At 37.3% G+C, this 20,746-nt stretch overlaps 2 protein-coding genes and 1 long non-coding RNA gene across 4 annotated transcripts; 1 reads left to right on the plus strand and 2 right to left on the minus strand.

The window, feature by feature from the left end:
* Positions 1-41: 41 nt before the first annotated feature.
* On the minus strand, positions 42-10,589 carry lamp3 (lysosomal associated membrane protein 3). Its single transcript, XM_055058457.1, has 7 exons — positions 8,746-10,589; positions 7,411-7,494; positions 1,785-1,867; positions 951-1,076; positions 786-858; positions 528-698; positions 42-421 (listed from the first exon to the last, which is right to left on the minus strand). The coding sequence occupies exons 1-7, from the start codon at positions 8,804-8,806 to the stop codon at positions 282-284; spliced, it is 738 nt and encodes a 245-aa protein (XP_054914432.1). The 5' UTR covers positions 8,807-10,589; the 3' UTR covers positions 42-281.
* On the plus strand, positions 2,270-20,419 carry kng1 (kininogen 1). 2 transcript variants are annotated; one of them, XM_055058445.1, is made up of 10 exons: positions 2,270-2,355; positions 2,525-2,587; positions 10,366-10,453; positions 12,705-12,851; positions 14,309-14,425; positions 14,555-14,630; positions 17,686-17,855; positions 17,940-18,050; positions 18,137-18,235; positions 19,130-20,419. In XM_055058445.1, the coding sequence occupies exons 3-10, from the start codon at positions 10,385-10,387 to the stop codon at positions 19,427-19,429; spliced, it is 1,089 nt and encodes a 362-aa protein (XP_054914420.1). In that variant the 5' UTR covers positions 2,270-2,355; positions 2,525-2,587; positions 10,366-10,384; the 3' UTR covers positions 19,430-20,419. The 2 variants fall into 2 exon arrangements, with proteins under 2 accessions (XP_054914420.1, XP_054914411.1); XM_055058436.1 differs by lacking the exons at positions 2,270-2,355; positions 2,525-2,587 and adding an exon at positions 9,929-9,966.
* Positions 17,817-19,232, minus strand: LOC129378178 (uncharacterized). Its single transcript, XR_008608033.1, has 3 exons — positions 19,119-19,232; positions 18,288-18,332; positions 17,817-17,862 (listed from the first exon to the last, which is right to left on the minus strand). It is a non-coding gene; the product is annotated as an uncharacterized LOC129378178 (long non-coding RNA).
* Positions 20,420-20,746: the final 327 nt, after the last annotated feature.

The following is a 20,746-nucleotide window of genomic DNA, read 5'->3' on the forward strand; positions in this document are numbered from 1 at the left end:
CTTTATACTTCAATGTCTATTTACAGAGTAAGTTCCAGAAATGAATTTGGCTTTCAGTTTAATGTTCTTATATAAAGTTTTCCTTTTATTCAAAAGGTGAGTTGAAAAAAAATGCAATAATATGCTTTACATGAGGCAATATCTGCTCGTTGAAATTGAGCAACAACAATAAATAAAAATACTTGAGTGACAGAAACATAAACACTGATTTAAAACAAAACTGTAAAGGTTTTTGTTTACATTTTATACATTTAGAGAGTTCAAAAAGTGAAACATTAAGTTCAGAGCCTCTCATATCCTGCTGCGTGGCGATCTCTGATGAACAGGAAGCTCAGCACGACGCTCAGGATGATTCCAGTTGCTATGGACCCGATGATGACGGGAACCGCTCTGTGATTAAAATCAGCCCAGCACTCAACCTCTGACACACAAGAGAGGGAAAAACTCAACATTTAAAAATACTCAGCAGTTTCTGGTAGAGAAAAAATGCAATTTTACGATGCATCAGGTTTTCAACCCTCCTTTACCTTCTCTGAACTGCCCATCAGGAACACTGAAGGCCTGCATCTGCAGATAAACCAACTTGATCCGCAGCTCAGAGGAAACCGAAAGGAGGGACTCTGATGCACACTTGAAACTTTTGTCATTTGCTGCTTTGAAAAGCATCTGGTTAGACAGAAACCCAGAATATGTTTTATCTGTGAAGAAAATAAGGCATTAAAACGTAAACAATTCATATTACTGCTCCAGATTAAATGCTTTCTGTAATATATCTGAACTCTCACTCGGGCATCCTTTGCAAACAGGGAGAGGGAACAATTGAGCCTCCAGTTTGATGACGTAGAAATTGTGTTTATCCTGTTGGAAAAATAACCAGACAATGAAACTTTACACACAAATTAACATGTTAAGAAAATCCTAAGCAGTTAAACTGGTTCCTGTTTTGTTACTTTTCTGAAGGTGAATTCCAGACGTGCAGAATTATCCGGCAGCCTGAGGGAGAGAAGAGCTTCGTCTTTGCTGCATTCACCTTTCAACACAACCCTGGACGGATCAATGCTGAAATACCAGTTTGTCTGGAGAGAAACGCTTCGAGTTATATTCACTAATAATTCCTGCATTTTGTCATAAGAATCTCAAAACTGATACTGCATTTAATTCCACGTGTCAAAGTCAAGGTGCGAGGGCCAAACGTGGCCCGTCATAGCTTCCTTTGTGGCCCTCTCTAGACTCAAGAAGGAATCATAAATATAACTTTCCAGACAACAGTTCTGTCCTGAAATGTTATTTTGTCAATCAAATCAAAGAAATTTTTAACTGCTTACTTACAAATTACATCACATAATCCCTCCAGTGTTTTGCAATTCTGTGATCACGTAGATTCACAGAAAATCAACAAATTCCTGCATTTTTTTCACGCTAATGCATAATTGCGAGTTTATTGCAAATGTTCTGCAACATGTCAAAAACATTGGGTTAAAGTTACATTTACCGTCATACATAGGAACAAATATCGCAAAATATTTTTGAAATATTTAGAATTAGCGCCACAAAAAGTGATTTTGACTTCAAAATAAAAACAAACAAAATAAAACAATCACAAAATTCTGGGGGGGGGATCAAAGTTAAATGATGTTCGATATTTAATTGTAAGAATTACATGTCAAAAGCAGATTTATTTATTAATACTTTAGCAGTTTCAATGTATTGTGTCAGAACCAACGCAGAATAAAAATGAGTTTGACACACAAACACACACTGCTGAATCCTGCAAAGCTTCTCACCTTGTTTTCGATAACAACATACTCTGCTCCCATGTTGGCTTTAATGCACGGCTGCCCAGCTTGATTTCTCACCATGTAGCTTCCTGAGGATGCAACAAATGCAAGTGCATTAAATCTATGGTTGAGCCAAGCAAACAATAATTTACTGTCTGAATATGTTTGTTTTTTTATCCTTTACATCGTGTTAAGCTACACTCAACAAATGACATGTAGTATTATTTCATAGCTAAAATACTACAGATAGTTGTTGGGGCTTGGTGTACTCAAAGTTTAAACTGGCGCATGAAAATGCCTGCAAACAGATGCACTAAAACAAACATCTTTCCTCAATGTAATGTAACCTGGTTGTATTTCTCTTTTCTGATAATTACACAAAATGTCTTTTTTTGGTTATTTGTATTGTTTCTTATCTCTAAACAAACTGAAAAAACCCTTTAAAAACGCTCATTGTTTTAACCGTGTTACTTTGAGAGCGGAAGCCCCGCCTTACTATTTCTTCTTCGGTGGTATCGACTTTAAATTGTTTGTTACCTCAGACTCTCCCATATTGTGTCGTGTTCCTGCTAGAGAGGTATGTACTGTTTATTTTTTGTCTAAATACACACAGTTTCTTCATAGATTTATTAAGTTAATTTCTGTTATGTGCTTTTATTTTGGAGCAGGAAGCCTATAAAACGGCTGTTTTCTGTTTGTTCTCGTCAAAATAAGTCAAGAGACCCATCTTTTTTTTTTTTTTAAAGACGAACCGTGTCGCGGCCTGATTACAAAGTAAACCAGCAGAACGCAGAAAGGATCCTGTTACAGTAAGTCGCCAACAAAACACTCTTAGTTTTTTTCGCAGCAGCCATTTTAGAGACGCAGCAGTAAAAACCAACCAATCATTCCGCGCCCCTCGGGTTGCTAGGAGACGGTTGCTGGGTAACGGGACAGCGCCCACGAAATGCTGCTTAACTTTCCGTTTTTCTAACTGCTGAAGGTTCAGCGTTAACTTACTGAGAAAAACAGATGGGGGAGGGGAGGTGCTTAAAGCCCTTTTATTATTTTCTGAAAAATAATATATATTTTTTAAAAACGTGCAAAATGTGAATATGCTCCAAAATGTTAGCGATGAGCCCTGAAGCTCATTTTCAGAAGAATGAAACCTGAAAATGAGCTTCGGGGCTCATCGCTAACATGTTTAGGAGCTAACAATTGAGCCCTGAAGCTAACATTGAGCTTCAGGGCTCAATGTTAGCGATGAGCCCTGAAGCTCATTTTCAGAAGAATGAAACCTGAAAATGAGCTTCGGGGCTCATCGCTAACAATTGGAACATGTTAGCTCCAAGACAACTCATTCTTCAAGAATGAGCCCTGAAGCTCATTTTCAGAAGAATGAAACCTGAAAATGAGCTCCGGGGCTCATCACTAAGATGTTTAGGAGCTAACAATTGAGCCCTGAAGGTAAAATTGAGCTTCAGGGCTCAATGTTAGCGATGAGCCCTGAAGCTCATTTTCAGAAGAATGAAACCTGAAAAAGAGCTTCGGGGCTCATCGCTAACATTTGGAACACGTTGGCTCCAAAATGTCAGCAATGAGCCCTGAAGCTCATTCTTGAAGAATCACTCAATCAATCAATCAAATTGAGACCTGAAAATGAGCTTCGGGGCTCATCGCTGACATTTGGAACATGTTAGCTCCAAAACAACTCATTCTTCAAGAATGAGCCCTGAAGCTCATTTTCAGAAGAATGAAACCTGAAAATGAGCTCTGGGGCTCATCACTAACATGTTTAGGAGCTAACAATTGAGCCCTGAAGGTAAAATTGAGCTTCAGGGCTCAATGTTAGCGATGAGCCCTGAAGCTCATTTTAAGAAGAATGAAACCTGAAAATGAGCTTCGGGCTCATCGCTAACATTTGGAACACGTTAGCTCCAAAATGTTAGCGATGAGCCCTGAAGCTCATTGCTAACATTTGGAACACGTTAGCTCCAAAATGTTAGCGATGAGCCCTGAAGCTCATTTTCAGAAGAATGAAACCTGAAAAAGAGCTTCGGGGATCATCGCTAACATTTGATACACATGGGCTCCAAAATGTTAGCGATGAGCCCTGAAGCTCATCGCTAACATTTGGAACATGTTAGCTCCAAAATGTCAGCAATGAGCCCTGAAGCTCATTCTTGAAGAATCAGTCAATCAATCAATCAAATTGAGACCTGAAAATGAGCTTCGGGGCTCATCGCTGACATTTGGAACACGTTAGCTCCAAAACAACTCATTCTTCAAGAATGAGCCCTGAAGCTCATTTTCAGAAGAATGAAACCTGAAAATGAGCTTCGGGGCTCATCGCTAACATTTGGAACATGTTAGCTCCAAAACAACTCATTCTTCAAGAATGAGCCCTGAAGCTCATTTTCAGAAGAATGAAACCTGAAAATGAGCTCCGGGGCTCATCACTAACATGTTTAGGAGCTAACAATTGAGCCCTGAAGCTAACATTGAGCTTCAGGGCTCAATGTTAGCGATGAGCCCTGAAGCTCATTTTCAGAAGAATGAAACCTGAAAATGAGCTTCGGGGCTCATCGCTGACATTTGGAACACGTTGGCTCCAAAATGTTAGCGATGAGCCCTGAATCTCATTGCTAACATTTGGAACACATTAGCTCCAAAATGTCAGCAATGAGCCCTGAAGCTCATTCTTGAAGAATCACTCAATCAATTAATCAAATTGAGACCTGAAAATGAGCTTCGGGGCTCATCGCTGACATTTGGAACACGTTAGCTCCAAAACAACTCATTCTTCAAGAATGAGCCCTGAAGCTCATTTTCAGAAGAATGAGACCTGAAAATGAGCTTCGGGGCTCATCGCTAACATTTGGAACACGTTAGCTCCAAAACAACTCATTTTTCAAGAATGCCCTGAAGCTCATTTTCAGAAGAATGACACCTGAAAATGTTAGAGATGAGCCCTGAATCTCATTGCTAACATTTGGAACACATTAGCTCCAAAATGTCAGCAATGAGCCCTGAAGCTCATTCTTGAAGAATCACTCAATCAATCAATCAAATTGAGACCTGAAAATGAGCTTCGGGGCTCATCGCTGACATTTGGAACACGTTAGCTCCAAAACAACTCATTTTTCAAGAATGAGCCCTGAAGCTCATTTTCAGAAGAATGAAACCTGAAAATGAGCTCCAGGGCTCATCACTAACATGTTTAGGAGCTAACAATTGAGCCCTGAAGCTAACATTGAGCTTCAGGGCTCAATGTTAGCGATGAGCCCTGAAGCTCATTTTCAGAAGAATGAAACCTGAAAATGAGCTTCAGGGCTCATCGCTAACATTTGGAACACGTTAGCTCCAAAATGTTAGCGATGAGCCCTGAAGCTCATTTTCAGAAGAATGAAACCTGAAAATGAGCTTCAGGGCTCATCGCTAACATTTGGAACACGTTGGCTCCAAAATGTTAGCGATGAGCCCTGAATCTCATTACTAACATTTGGAACACTTTAGCTCCAAAATGTCAGCAATGAGCCCTGAAGCTCATTCTTGAAGAATCAGTCAATCAATCAAATTGAGACCTGAAAATGAGCTTCGGGGCTCATCGCTGACATTTGGAACACGTTAGCTCCAAAACAATTCATTCTTCAAGAATGAGCCCTGAAGCTCATTTTCAGAAGAATGAAACCTGAACATTAACTTCGGGGCTCATTGCTAACATTTGGAACACGTTAGCTCCAAAATGTTAGCGATGAGCCCTGAAGCTCATCGCTAACATTTGGAACATGTTAGCTCCAAAATGTCAGCAATGAGCCCTGAAGCTCATTCTTGAAGAATCAGTCAATCAATCAATCAAATTGAGACCTGAAAATGAGCTTCGGGGCTCATCGCTGACATTTGGAACACGTTAGCTCCAAAACAACTCATTCTTCAAGAATGAGCCCTGAAGCTCATTTTCAGAAGAATGAAACCTGAAAATGAGCTTCGGGGCTCATCGCTAACATTTGGAACATGTTAGCTCCAAAACAACTCATTCTTCAAGAATGAGCCCTGAAGCTCATTTTCAGAAGAATGAAACCTGAAAATGAGCTCCGGGGCTCATCACTAACATGTTTAGGAGCTAACAATTGAGCCCTGAAGCTAACATTGAGCTTCAGGGCTCAATGTTAGCGATGAGCCCTGAAGCTCATTTTCAGAAGAATGAAACTTAAAATGAGCTTCGGGGCTCATCGCTAACAATTGGAACATGTTAGCTCCAAAATGTTAGCGATGAGTCCTGAAGCTCATTGCTAACATTTGGAACACATTAGCTCCAAAATGTCAGCAATGAGCCCTGAAGCTCATTCTTGAAGAATCACTCAATCAATCAATCAAATTGAGACCTGAAAATGAGCTTCGGGGCTCATCGCTGACATTTGGAACACGTTAGCTCCAAAACAACTCATTCTTCAAGAATGAGCCCTGAAGCTCATTTTCAGAAGAATGAGACCTGAAAATGAGCTTCGGGGCTCATCGCTGACATTTGGAACACGTTAGCTCCAAAACAACTCATTCTTCAAGAATGAGCCCTGAAGCTCATTTTCAGAAGAATGACACCTGAAAATGTTAGCGATGAGCCCTGAAGCTCATTGCTAACATTTGGAACACATTAGCTCCAAAATGTCAGCAATGAGCCCTGAAGCTCATTCTTGAAGAATCACTCAATCAATCAATCAAATTGAGACCTGAAAATGAGCTTCGGGGCTCATCGCTGACATTTGGAACACGTTAGCTCCAAAACAATTCATTCTTCAAGAATGAGCCCTGAAGCTCATTTTCAGAAGAATGAGACCTGAAAATGAGCTTCGGGGCTCATCGCTAACATTTGGAACATGTTAGCTCCAAAACAACTCATTCTTCAAGAATGAGCCCTGAAGCTCATTTTCAGAAGAATGACACCTGAAAATTAGCTTCGGGGCTCATCGCTAACATTTGGAACACGTTAGCTCCAAAACAACTCATTTTTCAAGAATGAGCCCTGAAGCTCATTTTCAGAAGAATGACACCTGAAAATTAGCTTCGGGGCTCATCGCTAACATTTGGAACACGTTAGCTCCAAAACAACTCATTCTTCAAGAATGAGCCCTGAAGCTCATTTTCAGAAGAATGACACCTGAAAATTAGCTTCGGGGTTTATCGCTAACATGTTTAGGAGCTAACAATTGAGCCCTGAAGCTAACATTGAGCTTCAGGGCTCAATGTTAGCGATGAGAACTGAAGCTCATTTTCAGAAGAATGAAACCTGAAAATTAGCTTCGGGGCTCATCACTAACATGTTTAGGAGCTAACAATTGAGCCCTGAAGCTAACATTGAGCTTCAGGGCTCAATGTTAGCGATGAGAACTGAAGCTCATTTTCAGAAGAATGAGACCTGAAAATGAGCTTCGGGGCTCATCGCTAACATTTGGAACATGTTAGCTCCAAAACAACTCATTCTTCAAGAATGAGCCCTGAAGCTCATTCTTCTGGAAAGTTCTTCCAAAGAAAAGTTCAGACAGTTTGAGAAAACCTCAACAATGGCGCCAACACTTCCTAACGAGGCCTGTGCCATCGTCTTTGCATCTTATTTATTAATAGTTGTTCTTGTCATAATTCAGGTGACTGGGCTCACCAGGTGTGGGAATGGTTTCTTTCTGTTGAAGAACAGGCCTGCAGAAAATCTCCTTAGTGCTGCTGTTCCTCTGTAGGTGGAGACCTGATAGAGAAGGAACTTTGTCACTTTTTCTCCTGTAAGTTTATTAATTTGACACTGCAGCAGAAACAGCTTGAGAAAGTGTGAGGATGTTAGTAAAATGTTTAAAATTAAAATGGAATATACTTTATTATCCCCTAGGGGAAATTTGTCGTGGTAGCAGTGACTCAATCAAAAATAAATACACATACAATATATATAAACAGCTAGAAATGTAGACTACATACAGAACTGTTTAAAAATAACAGACAATTACACCAGAAGGAATACAAATATATCTTGTTCCTGGGGTCTCTGAAATTTAGACACCTATACAATTCAAGAATTGTCCAAAATTTTGTCACTGCAACAAATTGTTGGTGCAAATGGACAAGTTTTATATTTTTATACTCTTTTTAGGAAAAATGTTCACTTACAGGAGTTAAAAAAAAAGATGTAGACAAATCCAAATATTCTGAAAGTGAAAAAGTTTCAAAAAGCACAAAATATTTGTCCTTAGTTCAGCAAATGTTCATTTACTTATTAATTTCATAGTAATTGAATCACAACCATGCAGTCAGTGCCTATTTTTTTTTAAATGGAGAACAATGGACCAAAAAACTGCCAACATTTTTCATGAGACAAAATGTCTGCAGACTGCTCACATCCTGGACACAAACTGTCTAGACTTTCACCTTGAAGTTGGAACTAGAGAGCTGTCTCTCTCATGAAGAGAGCCATATTCAATACATTTCATATCTACATTAATTCAACCTTGTTTTCCTCTTTTGAAAAAAAAAAAGACACTGTACATATCCATACTTAAAGAGAAAATATATATGTATATTTTTATTTTTACAGTTTTAAGATATTTAATTCAATGTTTTCATTGAAAGCGAAGTTAAGTTATATTTCTTGTTTGTGTACACAAACATGGCAAATGAAGCTGGTTCTGTGGAAACACTGCAGTTGTTTTCTTGTGGCTTAAACCCAGAGTGAGAAAGCACTAAACTGAGAGACCAGCGAAGCTATCGTCACTGTATGGGGGAGAAAAAAACAAGATAAAACTGAATATTTTATGCATAAACATGGATTTGTGTAACAAAGTCTGACTTGGTATCAGACTTCATCTGGCTAATCGGAACTAGAATCTGTATTTCTACCCTTCAGTGGTTTTATGAAAAAAATGTAATCGCACATCAAAAGAGAAACCACAAAGTCTGACCTAGATCCTCATTTTAAACCAATAACATGGTGAAAAAACATCAAACTTACCTGGAAGAAAAGCAATTAAAAGAAAAATGACCTGAATGCTCATATGGAAATTTAGCTGCATGGTTAGAGAAGAAATGTGACGGTAGATAGGAGACAGATAGGAAGTGCAGCTGTGGTTTGCTTCGTAAATGCGAGAGCAGCTCAACACTTATGAGGCTTAAGAAGAGAGACCGCAGAAGCACAAAGTCAGTTGAAAGGTGTGTCTGCATCATCTGAATTTTCCATTTAATGAGTAAATTATGGATGAGAAATTGTAATGCAAGGTGTGAACGTGAACTCAATAAACGGTAAAAATAAACATGTCAAATTTAACGCCGGTTTTCCCTTTGTCTTTAAATGGGCTTAGCAAACTCTCCTCGTTAGAGAGGCAAGAGACAGAAAGCATCAGCTTGTTGTATGAAGAGAAAGTTGGTTCTTGTTTGATTTCTTTTGTCAGATTTAACTTAATAATATACTTAAAAGTACCATATTTATTCTACTTTTGGTTTTTTGTCCAACTTAAATGTTCCAAACAATCAATAAAACTTGAATACCTACAAAATGATGTTAAAATGCTGATTAAATTTAAGGGAAATAGTACAGGAGCTGAAAGAAACTCTAAAATGCTCACACACACTAAAAAGCCCCAATGCATAATGCTTAAATCACAGAAAATAAAAGTAGAAACTGTTGGAGAACTGAAAGATGCTAAACTCTTAAATATATAGGTAAACAAATAACGCTCTGAGACGTGATTCTTTTGCTGCTGGCCACAACGGGTTAGTGTTGTATTATTTCAGACATTTGCTCTAGAAACTAGACCAAAAATACTTGTTAAAAGTTTGTGTTTTGCAGTGTAAGCTTTAAATTATATCTTTTTAAACATCTCAAACACACCAGACATGGAGGAATACAAAGAAATCTTTGTTTTTTGAATCACACCAAAAATAAAACCAAAAATCAGATTCTGCAGCATCTTAAATCCCAACTAGAACTTCTTCAGAAGAATTAAGCTCCTTTAATTTACCACATTTCCCAGTAATCTTATACTTCACAGTATGTTTTAAATCTAAATGGTGCAGAAGGGACTTATGAACTGTAAACAGGCAAACTGGGGGCAGATCCACAGAAAAGATTTCGTAATCTGTTGATCTTGGTGGTGGGAGCTCTCCTTGTTTGACGGATAGTTGGTGGGGAAATCAGAGTGGCTGGGGTTAAAGGTCGACGAGGACAAAGTTGCAAGTAAAACCGACTCAAAAACCGCAGCGATCCTGTAAACACAAACGTCACAGACAAATTCAAATCTGTGTTTTTAGACGTGACTTTATGTCTGATTCAGAGCGTAATGAGAGGAAGTTTGGCGTCTTGCTTCCGTTGCCTTTGCCTCTGAAATGGACTGATGTATTGACTGGACATGTGGGAGGGCAAACAGAAGAGCAAACATTTACTCCTCTTTTACTAACTGAGCGAGGCGGGCATTGTCCTGTGTGTGTGTGTCCTTTGTGCCCTTTGTGTCATCATCTGGAAACGCGAGAGAGGAGTCGGGATTTTCACTGTCTGCCAGCTTTGGAGCAATTCGACTGGAGAAGCTTGGTTTGTGAGGTGAAAATCCTGATAATTATCTTTTTCTGTGGTTTGCAGAAAGCGGTCACCAACGTGCATGATGAGCAGCGCAGTGGGGCTGTTTGCCGCGGCTCTGCTGTGTTTCTGCAGCGCTGCGTTCGGGCAGGTAAGAAACAAAAAACATGACAAATGAGAGAAGAAGAGCTTTAAGACGTGAGAAACTCTTCAGTGACTGAAAGAAAACAAACATTTTTCAGTTGTTTGATTTATAACGAGCTTAAAAACGACGACAGTGAAAAAACTGGTTTATTGGTTAATTGGTTTAGTTTCTAGTGTGAATATCTTAGTACATTTGAATCAAAACAAAACAAACTTAAAAGTAACTTTTCAGGAAGATATAGAGCGGTGTTCAAAGTGCGGCCCGAGGGCCATTTGTGGCCCTTCAACTGATTATTTTGTGGCCTTCGACTGCAGTTCAAGAATAATACAAATTTGTTTATTTTAATCGATGGTAAAAACATGATTTGCAATAGAAAATGTTAAATAAAACAAAAAGTATTTGTCTCTTTACTTGTATCAGAATCAGAACCACGCTGACTTTGGGGCACATAATTCGACTTTTATCAAATGTATTAAACTCATCTAAACGTTTTGAAATGAAACAAATCCAGTTCTTATAACTGACATTTAATTTGTTGACTACGCCTAAAATAATTTAAAACTAGATGATTTAATACAGCAAGTGAGCAAAATACTTTTGAACATTTTTTATATACGATGAAAAACATCAACTTTCTTCAAGACAATAAATAAATATAATAAATAACATAAATAACTTTATTTGCTTGTAGGTTTATTTTGTGCTTTTGACTGAATGAGTTTGACCCACAAAAAATTTGGACACCGCTGATTCAGGAGTTAATTTTCAGTAAATAATATTGATAAAAAAGTTCTAGTGGCAAATTATTTAATTTAAAACAAGATATTTTCCTAAAGTGATAATACGGGACAAATGTATACAACCTGTGATTATATATTGAGTTGGTGAGTTATAAGCAAATTTATAAGCAATTAGATCCAAAGGAGAAATCAAATTATCCTGAAACTCGTCAATAAATGAAGGAAATCTGTAAATTAATAATTACTATATTTAGGGCCAATTTATTCATTTTACCAGCTTCTGAGCGAATTAGTTTGTGATGTCAAAGGAACTGAAGTCACTATTTACAACATATGGAAATAAAAAAATACATCGTTACTGCTCAGGAAAACCTTCATTACTTAATTCATTAAACTTAAATATTAAAAAATATATAGAGATAATTTCTTAAATTGAGCATTTTATTGTAGACGCCTATACTCAAAAAATAATTTTAAGCTGCTGATGTTTTTGTGAAGCAAAAAACTGTTTAAATTTGTTGTTGCTTTTCAAATAACTTGCATATAAAAGTAATTACATCTGGTTCTTATTGTATTATTATTATTATATTAAATGAGGCAAAACCTGAAGCGCAACTTGCGCAAACGTCATTGTTTTTTTAATGACATATAATCACACTGTCATCAGCATAAAAGGAAACCAAAATATTAAAAAATAAACAGTGAGATGTGATTTTCAGGCAAAAACAAAACATTACCCACTATTTTGGTCGAGTTTCTAGTCTAAATATCTTAGTACACTTTAAATGAGACAAAAATAACTTTTTCCTTACTATTGATTTAAAAAAATTCTAGTTTCACTGGCAGAGTACTTATAATAATGCACAAAGAATACTTTTAAAAAATAATAACAGTCAGGTAATTTAGTGTAAATATCTTATTACACTATAAATAAAACAAACTTCTTTACAAGTAACTTTTCTGCAAGAAATAAGAGTTTTTTTAAGTGAATAATTCCTTAATATTGATTAAAAAGTTCTAGTTCTTTTGGCAGATTAATTCACCAATAACAGAATATTTTTCCCATGTTAAAAATTAAATAATTTAGTAATAAACTAGTAATTTTTCATCAGTATTATAGAATCAGTAACTTGAAACAAGCTATTTCCTTTTGGAGAAAAGTTATTTGTAGGCTTTTCCACTACAATGTTTGGACTAAAACTAAAAATACTTGGTAAAATTTTGTGTTTTCTGAGTGTCAGCACAATCACATCAAAAATAGAGAAAAATGATGATTATGTCTTAGGAACCACATGAATCATTCACTTACAGATGATTTCATGAACCAAGTGGTTTCACTTTATCGCTTTCTGTGAAGTCCTCAATAAAGATTATACTTTAAATTTAATTTGTGCAAATGTGTCATAAATGGCTCAAATGTTCAAAAGAAATGTACTTTTCTCTCTTAAAATAAAGATGTAATCTTTAGTGTGAGAGTTTGCCGTGAAGGTTTCTTGTTTTGCTGTGGTTTGGTCCAGGCGGGCGCGGACGGCCAGCCAGGCGTTCTGGTTTTCTGTGACGACCCTTCGGTGCAGAAGGCCGTCACCAGCGCCCTGCACGACTTCAACAGCAAGCTGACCGTCGGACAAAAGCTGGCTCTGTTTGAGGTCACAGTGGCCAAGAAGGTACAGCGCAGCAGAGCTCGTGATCTCATTAATATTCATGACCTGATTACTTTCATAATCTCATTATTATTGTTCTGTAGTTCAGAAACATGACATGTGATGAAGTCATGTTTCCATAATCTTGATTTGGACATAAATTGCAACTTTTGTTGAATTTACAAATTATTTGTCAAAACAAATTCCTGAAAAATTCTGTTTGACCCTTTGACCTTTGCTACATGTTGATTGCAGAGTTGTGAAGTAACTGGTTAAATTTACTCTGGTAAGTTTACTTGAGTAACTTTTTGGAAAAGAAATAATACTTTTAGGAGTATTTTTACACTGCTGCACTGCAAAAACAAAATGTTGTTGGTTTTGTATAATGACATGATCATCAGCATAAAAAGACACCAAAAATCTAATAAATAAACGGGCTGGATGTAATTTCCAGGCTTGTTCACTGAAAAAACACAAAATCTTACTAAGTAATTTCCAGTCTAATTTCTAGTGCAAATGTCTTAGTTCACTTGAAATGAGACAAACTAACTTAAGTAAGTTTTTAGCAAGATTTAGGAGATTTTATTAGGTAAATAATTCTTTAATATTGATAAAAAAAATTTTTTTTCACTGGCAGATTATTTCACTTATAACAAGATGGTTTTTAAGATTATTTTTAAGTGAAATAATCTGCCAACGGAACAAGTATTTTTTCATTATTATTAAGGAATTATTTACTTAAAACAAGTTCTGATATTTTGCTTTAAAGTTACTTTAAGTTGGTTTTGTTTCATTTAAAATATTTCCATTAGAAACTAGACCAAAAATATTTTGTAAGATTGAGGGTTTTTGCACTAGAGTAGTAAAAATACTCCTAAAAGTTGGGGTTATTTTTCTCTTACTTGAGACATTTTTTATTTTTTTGGATATTTGAACTTTACAGATTTCTTTTTTTGCCCAATTTTATTTTGTATTTTTGTTATTTATTTAGATCTTTTAATTATAAACATTTCCAACAACCTTACATTTTGGTCCGTTTGATGTTGTAATTTTTCAATATTAAAATATTGTTTCGATTGATGAGATTTTTTCAACAAATAAAATGTCACAAATTTTCTGCTGGGTTTTTTTGTTTGTTTTTTAAAGAAATTTTGTTATATTAATTTCAAACTTACCATCTTTTCTTGAAATTTTTAAACTTGTCAAGCTCAGATTTTTGTTTTTTTTTTCTGTAAAATTTCTAACATTCATTTCAAAATGTTAGTTTTTTCTCAGAAAAAAATAACATTTTGAAAATGAAATTTTAATTTTTTTATTTTTTATTTATTAATAAATGTTTTTTTTATTTGTTTTACAAATATTTAATCTCAACATTTCTGAGTTTTTATAGCAAATTTTAGACTTTTGGACCTCATAAATTGGGAGTATTGTGATTGTTTTGGCCCTAATTTTCTGTTGCATGACTGAGGGTTTGTATACAGACGGAGGACGGATCCGACTCCTTGTACTACCTGGAGTTCACCAGCAGGCGGAGTGACTGTCCAGCAGGGGGGAGCAAAAACTGGACAGACTGCGACTATCTTCCCACTGGAGCTCTGGTAACGACATTAAAATTATTAAAGGATATTAAATAAAAAATAAAAAATAAAAATTCTCTCACTCATAATATTTGTGTCAGGACAAAGTTTAAGTTTTAAAACTTAAACTCTACGATGTTTTTCCTCCAGGCAGCAATTTCATGCAACGCGACAGTCTACGTGAATGAGAAAGTAACCTTCACTAAAGAGGTGTATTGTAATATTGGTGAGTGAATGATCTGACCAGAAACTGGACTTTGTACAGCATAAACAAAGTACTTTTCAGCAAGAAATAGGAGCTTGTTTCAGGTCAATTATTACTTTATAATGGCAGATTATTTCACTTTTAACAGCACATTTTTCCCATGTTATAAGTGAAATAGAGTCTCAGTATTACTGGGACTTTTCCATGAATGCTTCTGGTCAAAAGATCTAAACTGCAACGTTGTCCAAAAGGTTGACTTTGGGACAATATTTGAACTTTTTCCACGTGTTGCAAACTGCAAATTGGACATCAACATGATCTCTCCATTTAATTCTCATCAACATTCTCACTGCAGTCTTGAATTACGAAACATTACTCTCGTTTATTGTGTGCGAAAAGTCCAATATCTGAACGTTCCTACAGAATCACGTGTTAGATTAAATAAATATTGTGTTCTTCTGCCACATCATTTTGCTCTAAAACGAATTTAAAATAGGGAAAACATGTACTGATGAATGTGGAGAAACCAAGGTTGTGAAATAGATTGAAGCAAATAAGAAAAGGCCAACATTAACCTCTCACTGCATGGAAAACAGCAGCATGTAGACTTTAATCTGTTTGCTTCATTTGCCCCAGGCGGAGGCAAATGCAAACAGATTCTTTCAAAGCGTGAGGCAACAATTTCCAGGATCAACATGGAAAATTTCTTCTTTTATAAAACACATTTTTCTGCTGAAGAGTTTAAAGTCTGTGTCATTTGTTCATTGTTTTAAATTATACCAGCTGAATCTGAACTGCTGATGTTTAGATTTTACACATTTTGAACTGATCTGAAGGAAAGAAGATGTCAGTTGCTAAAAATATAAACATTTGCTGGTAAACAGTAAAGAAGTGATGAAAACACGGAACTTAAAACATTTTGGTGGTTTTCTGCCCCCTAGTGGTTTTTCTCATTTATTTTCTGTTTTGTTCACTTTAAACACTCAAAACATCCTAAAAATTATTGATTTATCTTTTGAACTCTACAAAAAACAATAACTCTTAGGATGTCATTTTTGTCTAGTGCAAAAAAAAAAAAAAAAAACCCCTCAGCCAAATTATCAACAAGACTGGCTACGGATACCGACTCAAAATGGGGCCAACATCAGTCACCTCCTCTACATGGATGACATCAAGCTGTATGCCAAGAGTGAGCGAGACATCGACTCACTGATCCACACCACCAGGATCTACAGCACGGACATTGGGATGTCATTCGGACTAGAGAAGTGTGGTCGGCTGATCACAAAGAGGGGGAAGGTGATCCGCACAGAAGGGGTCTCACTCCCACAAGGAACAATAGCAGACATAGAGGACAGTTACAAGTACCTAGGTATACCACAAGCAAATGGCAACCTCGATGAGGCCACAAGGAAAGGAGCCACAGCTAAATACCTCCAACGAATAAGGCAAGTCCTGAGAAGCCAGCTCAATGGCAAGAACAAAATCAGTGCGATAAACAGCTATGCCCTGCCAGTAATCAGATACCCTGCTGGAATAATTAGCTGGCCAAAGGAGGAGATAAAAGCCACAGATATTAAGACTAGAAAGCTACTAACCATGCATGGAGGGTTCCATCCCAAATCCAGCACCCTGAGACTATACACGAGCCGCAAGGAAGGAGGCAGAGGACTAGTGAGTGTGAGAACCACTGTCCAGGACGAAACAACTAAGATCCATAAATACATCAGGGACAAAGCCTCAACAGACAATGTGCTCAGTGAATGTCTCAGACAACAGGGAACAGAGGTTGAGGTGCCAGAGATACCATCATGGGAGGACAAGCCCCTACATGGGATGTACCACCAGCAAATAACCCAAGTGGCTGATATCAGTAAATCCTACCAATGGCTGGAAAAAGCTGGACTCAAGGACAGCACAGAGGCCCTCATCCTGGCCGCCCAGGAACAGGCCCTAAACACCAGAGCAATAGAGGCCCAGATCTACCACACCAGACAAGACCCAAGGTGTAGGTTGTGCAAGGAGGCCCCTGAGACAGTCCAGCACATCACAGCAGGGTGCAAGATACTGGCAGGGAAAGCATACATGGAACGACATAACCAAGTGGCAGGCATAGTGTACAGAAACATCTGTGCAGAATATGGACTGGAAACCCCAAGATCAAAGTGGGAAACACCCCAAAGGTGGTGGAGAACGCCAGAGCTAAGATCCTGTGGGACTTCCAGATCCAGACAGACAAAATGGTAATGGCGAACCAACCAGACATTGTCGTAGTGGATAAACATCAGAGGAAAGCCGTTGTGGTAGATGTAGCAATACCAAGTGATTGCAACATCAGGAAAAAGGAGCACGAGAAACTGGAAAAATACCAGGGCCTCAGGGAAGAACTGGAGAGGCCTGGAAGGTGAAGACCACAGTGGTGCCTGTGGTCATCGGGGCCCTCGGGGCAGTAACCCCCAAACTGGAGCAGTGGCTACAACAGATCCCAGGAACAACATCAGACATCTCAGTCCAGAAATGTGCAGTCCTTGGCACAGCCAAGATACTGCGCAGAACCCTCAAGCTCCCAGGCCTCTGGTAGAGGACCCGAGCTCAGAGGATAAGAACCACCCGCGGTGGGTGAGAAGGGAATTTTTTATATATATATATATAAATATATATAAATATATATATATATATATATATATATATATATATATATATATATATATATATACACACACTAAAATAAAACAAACTAACTTTAAAACAACTTTTCAGTTTTAAGTCAATAATTCTTTAATATTGATGAAAGGTTAGTAGTTACTCTATCAGCTTATTCAGAGGTAAATAAATGAATATTAAGGATTTATTGATCTAAACCAAGCTCATATATCACTGAAAATATATTTGTAAGATTGTTTTCTCTTAATTGAAGTACTAAGATGTTTGTATTAGAAACCAGACAAAAAGTTCTTGGTAAGATTTTGTGTTTTTGCTGTGAACGAACTTAAAAACATTCTAGTCTTTGGCATCCTTTTATGCTGATGACAGTGTCATTACACTATTTGTTACTACATTAAATTCTTTTCTTCAGACGGCTACATTTCTGCAGAGAAAGCGAAGTGTTTGGGCTGCCCGGTGGAGATTGAGGAAAACTCAGAGGACCTTAAAGTTCCTCTTGTAGCATCAGTGTCCAAGTTTAACTCCATTTCCAACTCGACTCACCTGTTCGCCATAAACAGAGTCGGCCATGCCACTAGACAGGTACACACTGAAAGTGGGAGACAAAGACAAAACCAGTAAGAAATTATTGTTCCTGCTCTGAACTTCCTGTGCTTCTGTTTGCAGGTTGTTGCAGGTTTCAGGTACAAGCTGAGATTCGACATGAAGAAAACAACGTGTGCAAAGGCTGAGCACAAAGATCTCAACGACCTGTGTGTCCCAGATGAGGACAATAAGGTAAAAACATGAAACAAATCAACTGGTTCTAGAAAGTTTTTGGATATAATTGGGTTTCCACTTTTTAAAAACAAACCGTATTGCAGGAGTTTGTAAACTGTAACGCTACCGTGGATATGGCACCATGGAGACTGGAGCAGCCGAGTGTCCTGCTGGCAGAGTGCAGAAGTGGAGCTCTATCTTTGGTGAGTCTCTTACTTTGATTAGCAATGACATAAAATATGTTTTTGACATTACCTTTAATGAGCTGCCTGTTTACAGCATGCTGTGTCCAAGCTGTTACTGGAAAGTTGAGTGGAAGGAAAAAGTAGAACATCAGTTTTGCAGTAATTGAAGGAAAAACCAAGCATAACCAATATTGCAAACAAACCCTGCAGTACAACAAAACATTTCTGAATTAAAATGAGCTTCTTTTGGAAAATTTAAATGCTTTGATTTTCTGGCAATGCTGAGTTTTCATTCACTGTAAATCTGCAAGTTATCTAAATCACAAGTGATCAAGAATGTCCTCAGAAAGGTAAACGGTGGCAAAAAATATTGGCAAAACTTCCCAAAAAAAAAAAAAAAAAAAAATCTGAAAAATGTTTTTTTTTTGTTTAAAAAAGGAAATTTGAGCATGAAACAAAAGAATTTGGTAGAAAAATACATTTTAAGATAAATAGTAGAAATTCTCTTTAAACAACAAATAAGGACATTTCTGTTTGAAGTAAAAAAAAATTGCTAGAGAAAACTCCAATTTTGAGATTAATTTGAGTATGAAAAGTTGAACATTTGCTTGAAAAATAATCTGAAACCTTATAGAAAAACAAGAAAATTTCAAGTCTTTATTTTTTTACTTTTAAAACTCAGAAATTTTCACTTTTTTGTAAAAATTTCAGTTTTTTGTGACCTTTTAAAGGTCACAAAAAAACATAGTTCAACTATTGTTGAAGAACATTCAATTTGAATGTTCTTTCGTCAATAAAATGTATTTATTGGCAGAAATGTAGTCAGCCTGTTTTTCTATCCAACAGCCATAATAATGGCGTCGTAGTGAAGTAGTTTGTGTCGCCATTGAATCGGTTGTACCTCCCTCTCAGATTCGGCGCCGTCCTCCCGGCTGGTCTCCACTCAGGAACCTGGATGCGCCGTCGTCTCACCCTTCTCCATCCGTACCATCCCCCTCCAAGACTCCGGGCAAAGAGGAATCATCCGAGGAGGACACGACGGCCTCCAAACCGTCAGCCTCCCCCAAAGCCAATAACCACCCCTTCCACTGCCCCACCAGCCCCTGGAAACAATTCAAGCCGGTCCAACCCGTAGCGCCGCCAGACGCCGCCCAGGCCTCCCAGAAGCCGCCATTGGAGGGAGATTTTAGTGATACTGACCTGCTTTCTTAGATTCTCTCTCAAGAAGCCGCATTTATCGTATGTTGATAAAAAAAAAAAATATTGGGTCTTCAATGAATTAGGTTTAACTTTTTCTTCTTGGACACAGGGCTTTATTGATGATTTAAATCTTCCCACAACTACCTTGGGGGCTAAAGGCTAACTACTTTTATTGTAACCCCCGTTTCTCTGTTCATTGGTTCAAATTAACCAGATTATCTATTTAAAAGTGTTTATTAGTGATGTAATTCAGGCTTTCTGGAGCAATAGCTGCACCACCAACTGACTCAACGATAAACGGAAAGACGCTAGCGAGGCTGCTAGCGGTCAATTACAGCTAGCGAGGCTGCTAGCGGTCAATTACAGCTAGCGAGGCTGCTAGCGGTCAATTACAGCTAGAGGCTGCTAGCGGTCAATTACAGCTAGCGAGGCTGCTAGCGGTCAATTACAGCTAGAGGCTGCTAGCGGTCAATTACAGCTAGCCAACTTGTAGAGCTCATTTAAGTAAGGTCTGATTCCCAAAGATCAACTAAAAATCTAAAATACACAGTAAATGAAGAGCAGAAGAATAATCAGGGTCACAATTTGCTGCTGCAGCCAGGCTAAAATTGGATAGAAAATTAACAGAAAAAGTCAAATTTCAAATAAAACCTTTTAAGATCTTTCAAAGTTTCCCACATTTAAAAGAGAAAAAGAATCTTAAAATTAAATACATCTCCATGGAAACAAAGGATAAAGCATGGGTGGGTTATATACAGGTGTAAGTGTCTTTGTTGTTTGTATTGCATGTCCATCCACTAGGGGGCACTGTTATGCCAGGAGCATATGTTTTTGGGTTTGTACTCTTCTGGGTCTGATCTGTTCATGGGGGAAAAAAGTTGAGCAAAGATACGAGTTATTTTTACTCACTACCAGGAAGCAACTGCAAGAATATACCAGAACAAGAGTTTTATATTACCTTCATTTAAATAAAGATGAGTAATTATACTCTTATCAATTGAATTACTTCAATTCTCAATACTTTTTGTTTTTTGAGTGAACGCATAAAGGCCTAAAAAATATTCACTTCTGTTGCTTTTACAAAATGATCAGAATTAGTCTTTTTTCCATCTTTTTATAAAAATAAAACCTTTAATGTCAAAGTGAAATCTGATTTCTGCAAAATAACTAAAAACAATGCATTCAGAGGATCAACCTGCGTCTCACTGGACCTCTGCAGAATCGCGTCACTTTAAATCCCAGCATTTATTTTGCAAAAACATGTTTTTTTTTTGGCATCAAACAAAATTGTTAGTCAAATTTTGTAGCTCATGATTGATTTTTAAAGAT

The sequence above is a fragment of the Poeciliopsis prolifica genome, unplaced genomic scaffold, assembly GCF_027474105.1.
Source record: "Poeciliopsis prolifica strain line A6 unplaced genomic scaffold, Auburn_PproV2 SCAFFOLD002, whole genome shotgun sequence".
NCBI lineage: Eukaryota > Metazoa > Chordata > Actinopteri > Cyprinodontiformes > Poeciliidae > Poeciliopsis > Poeciliopsis prolifica.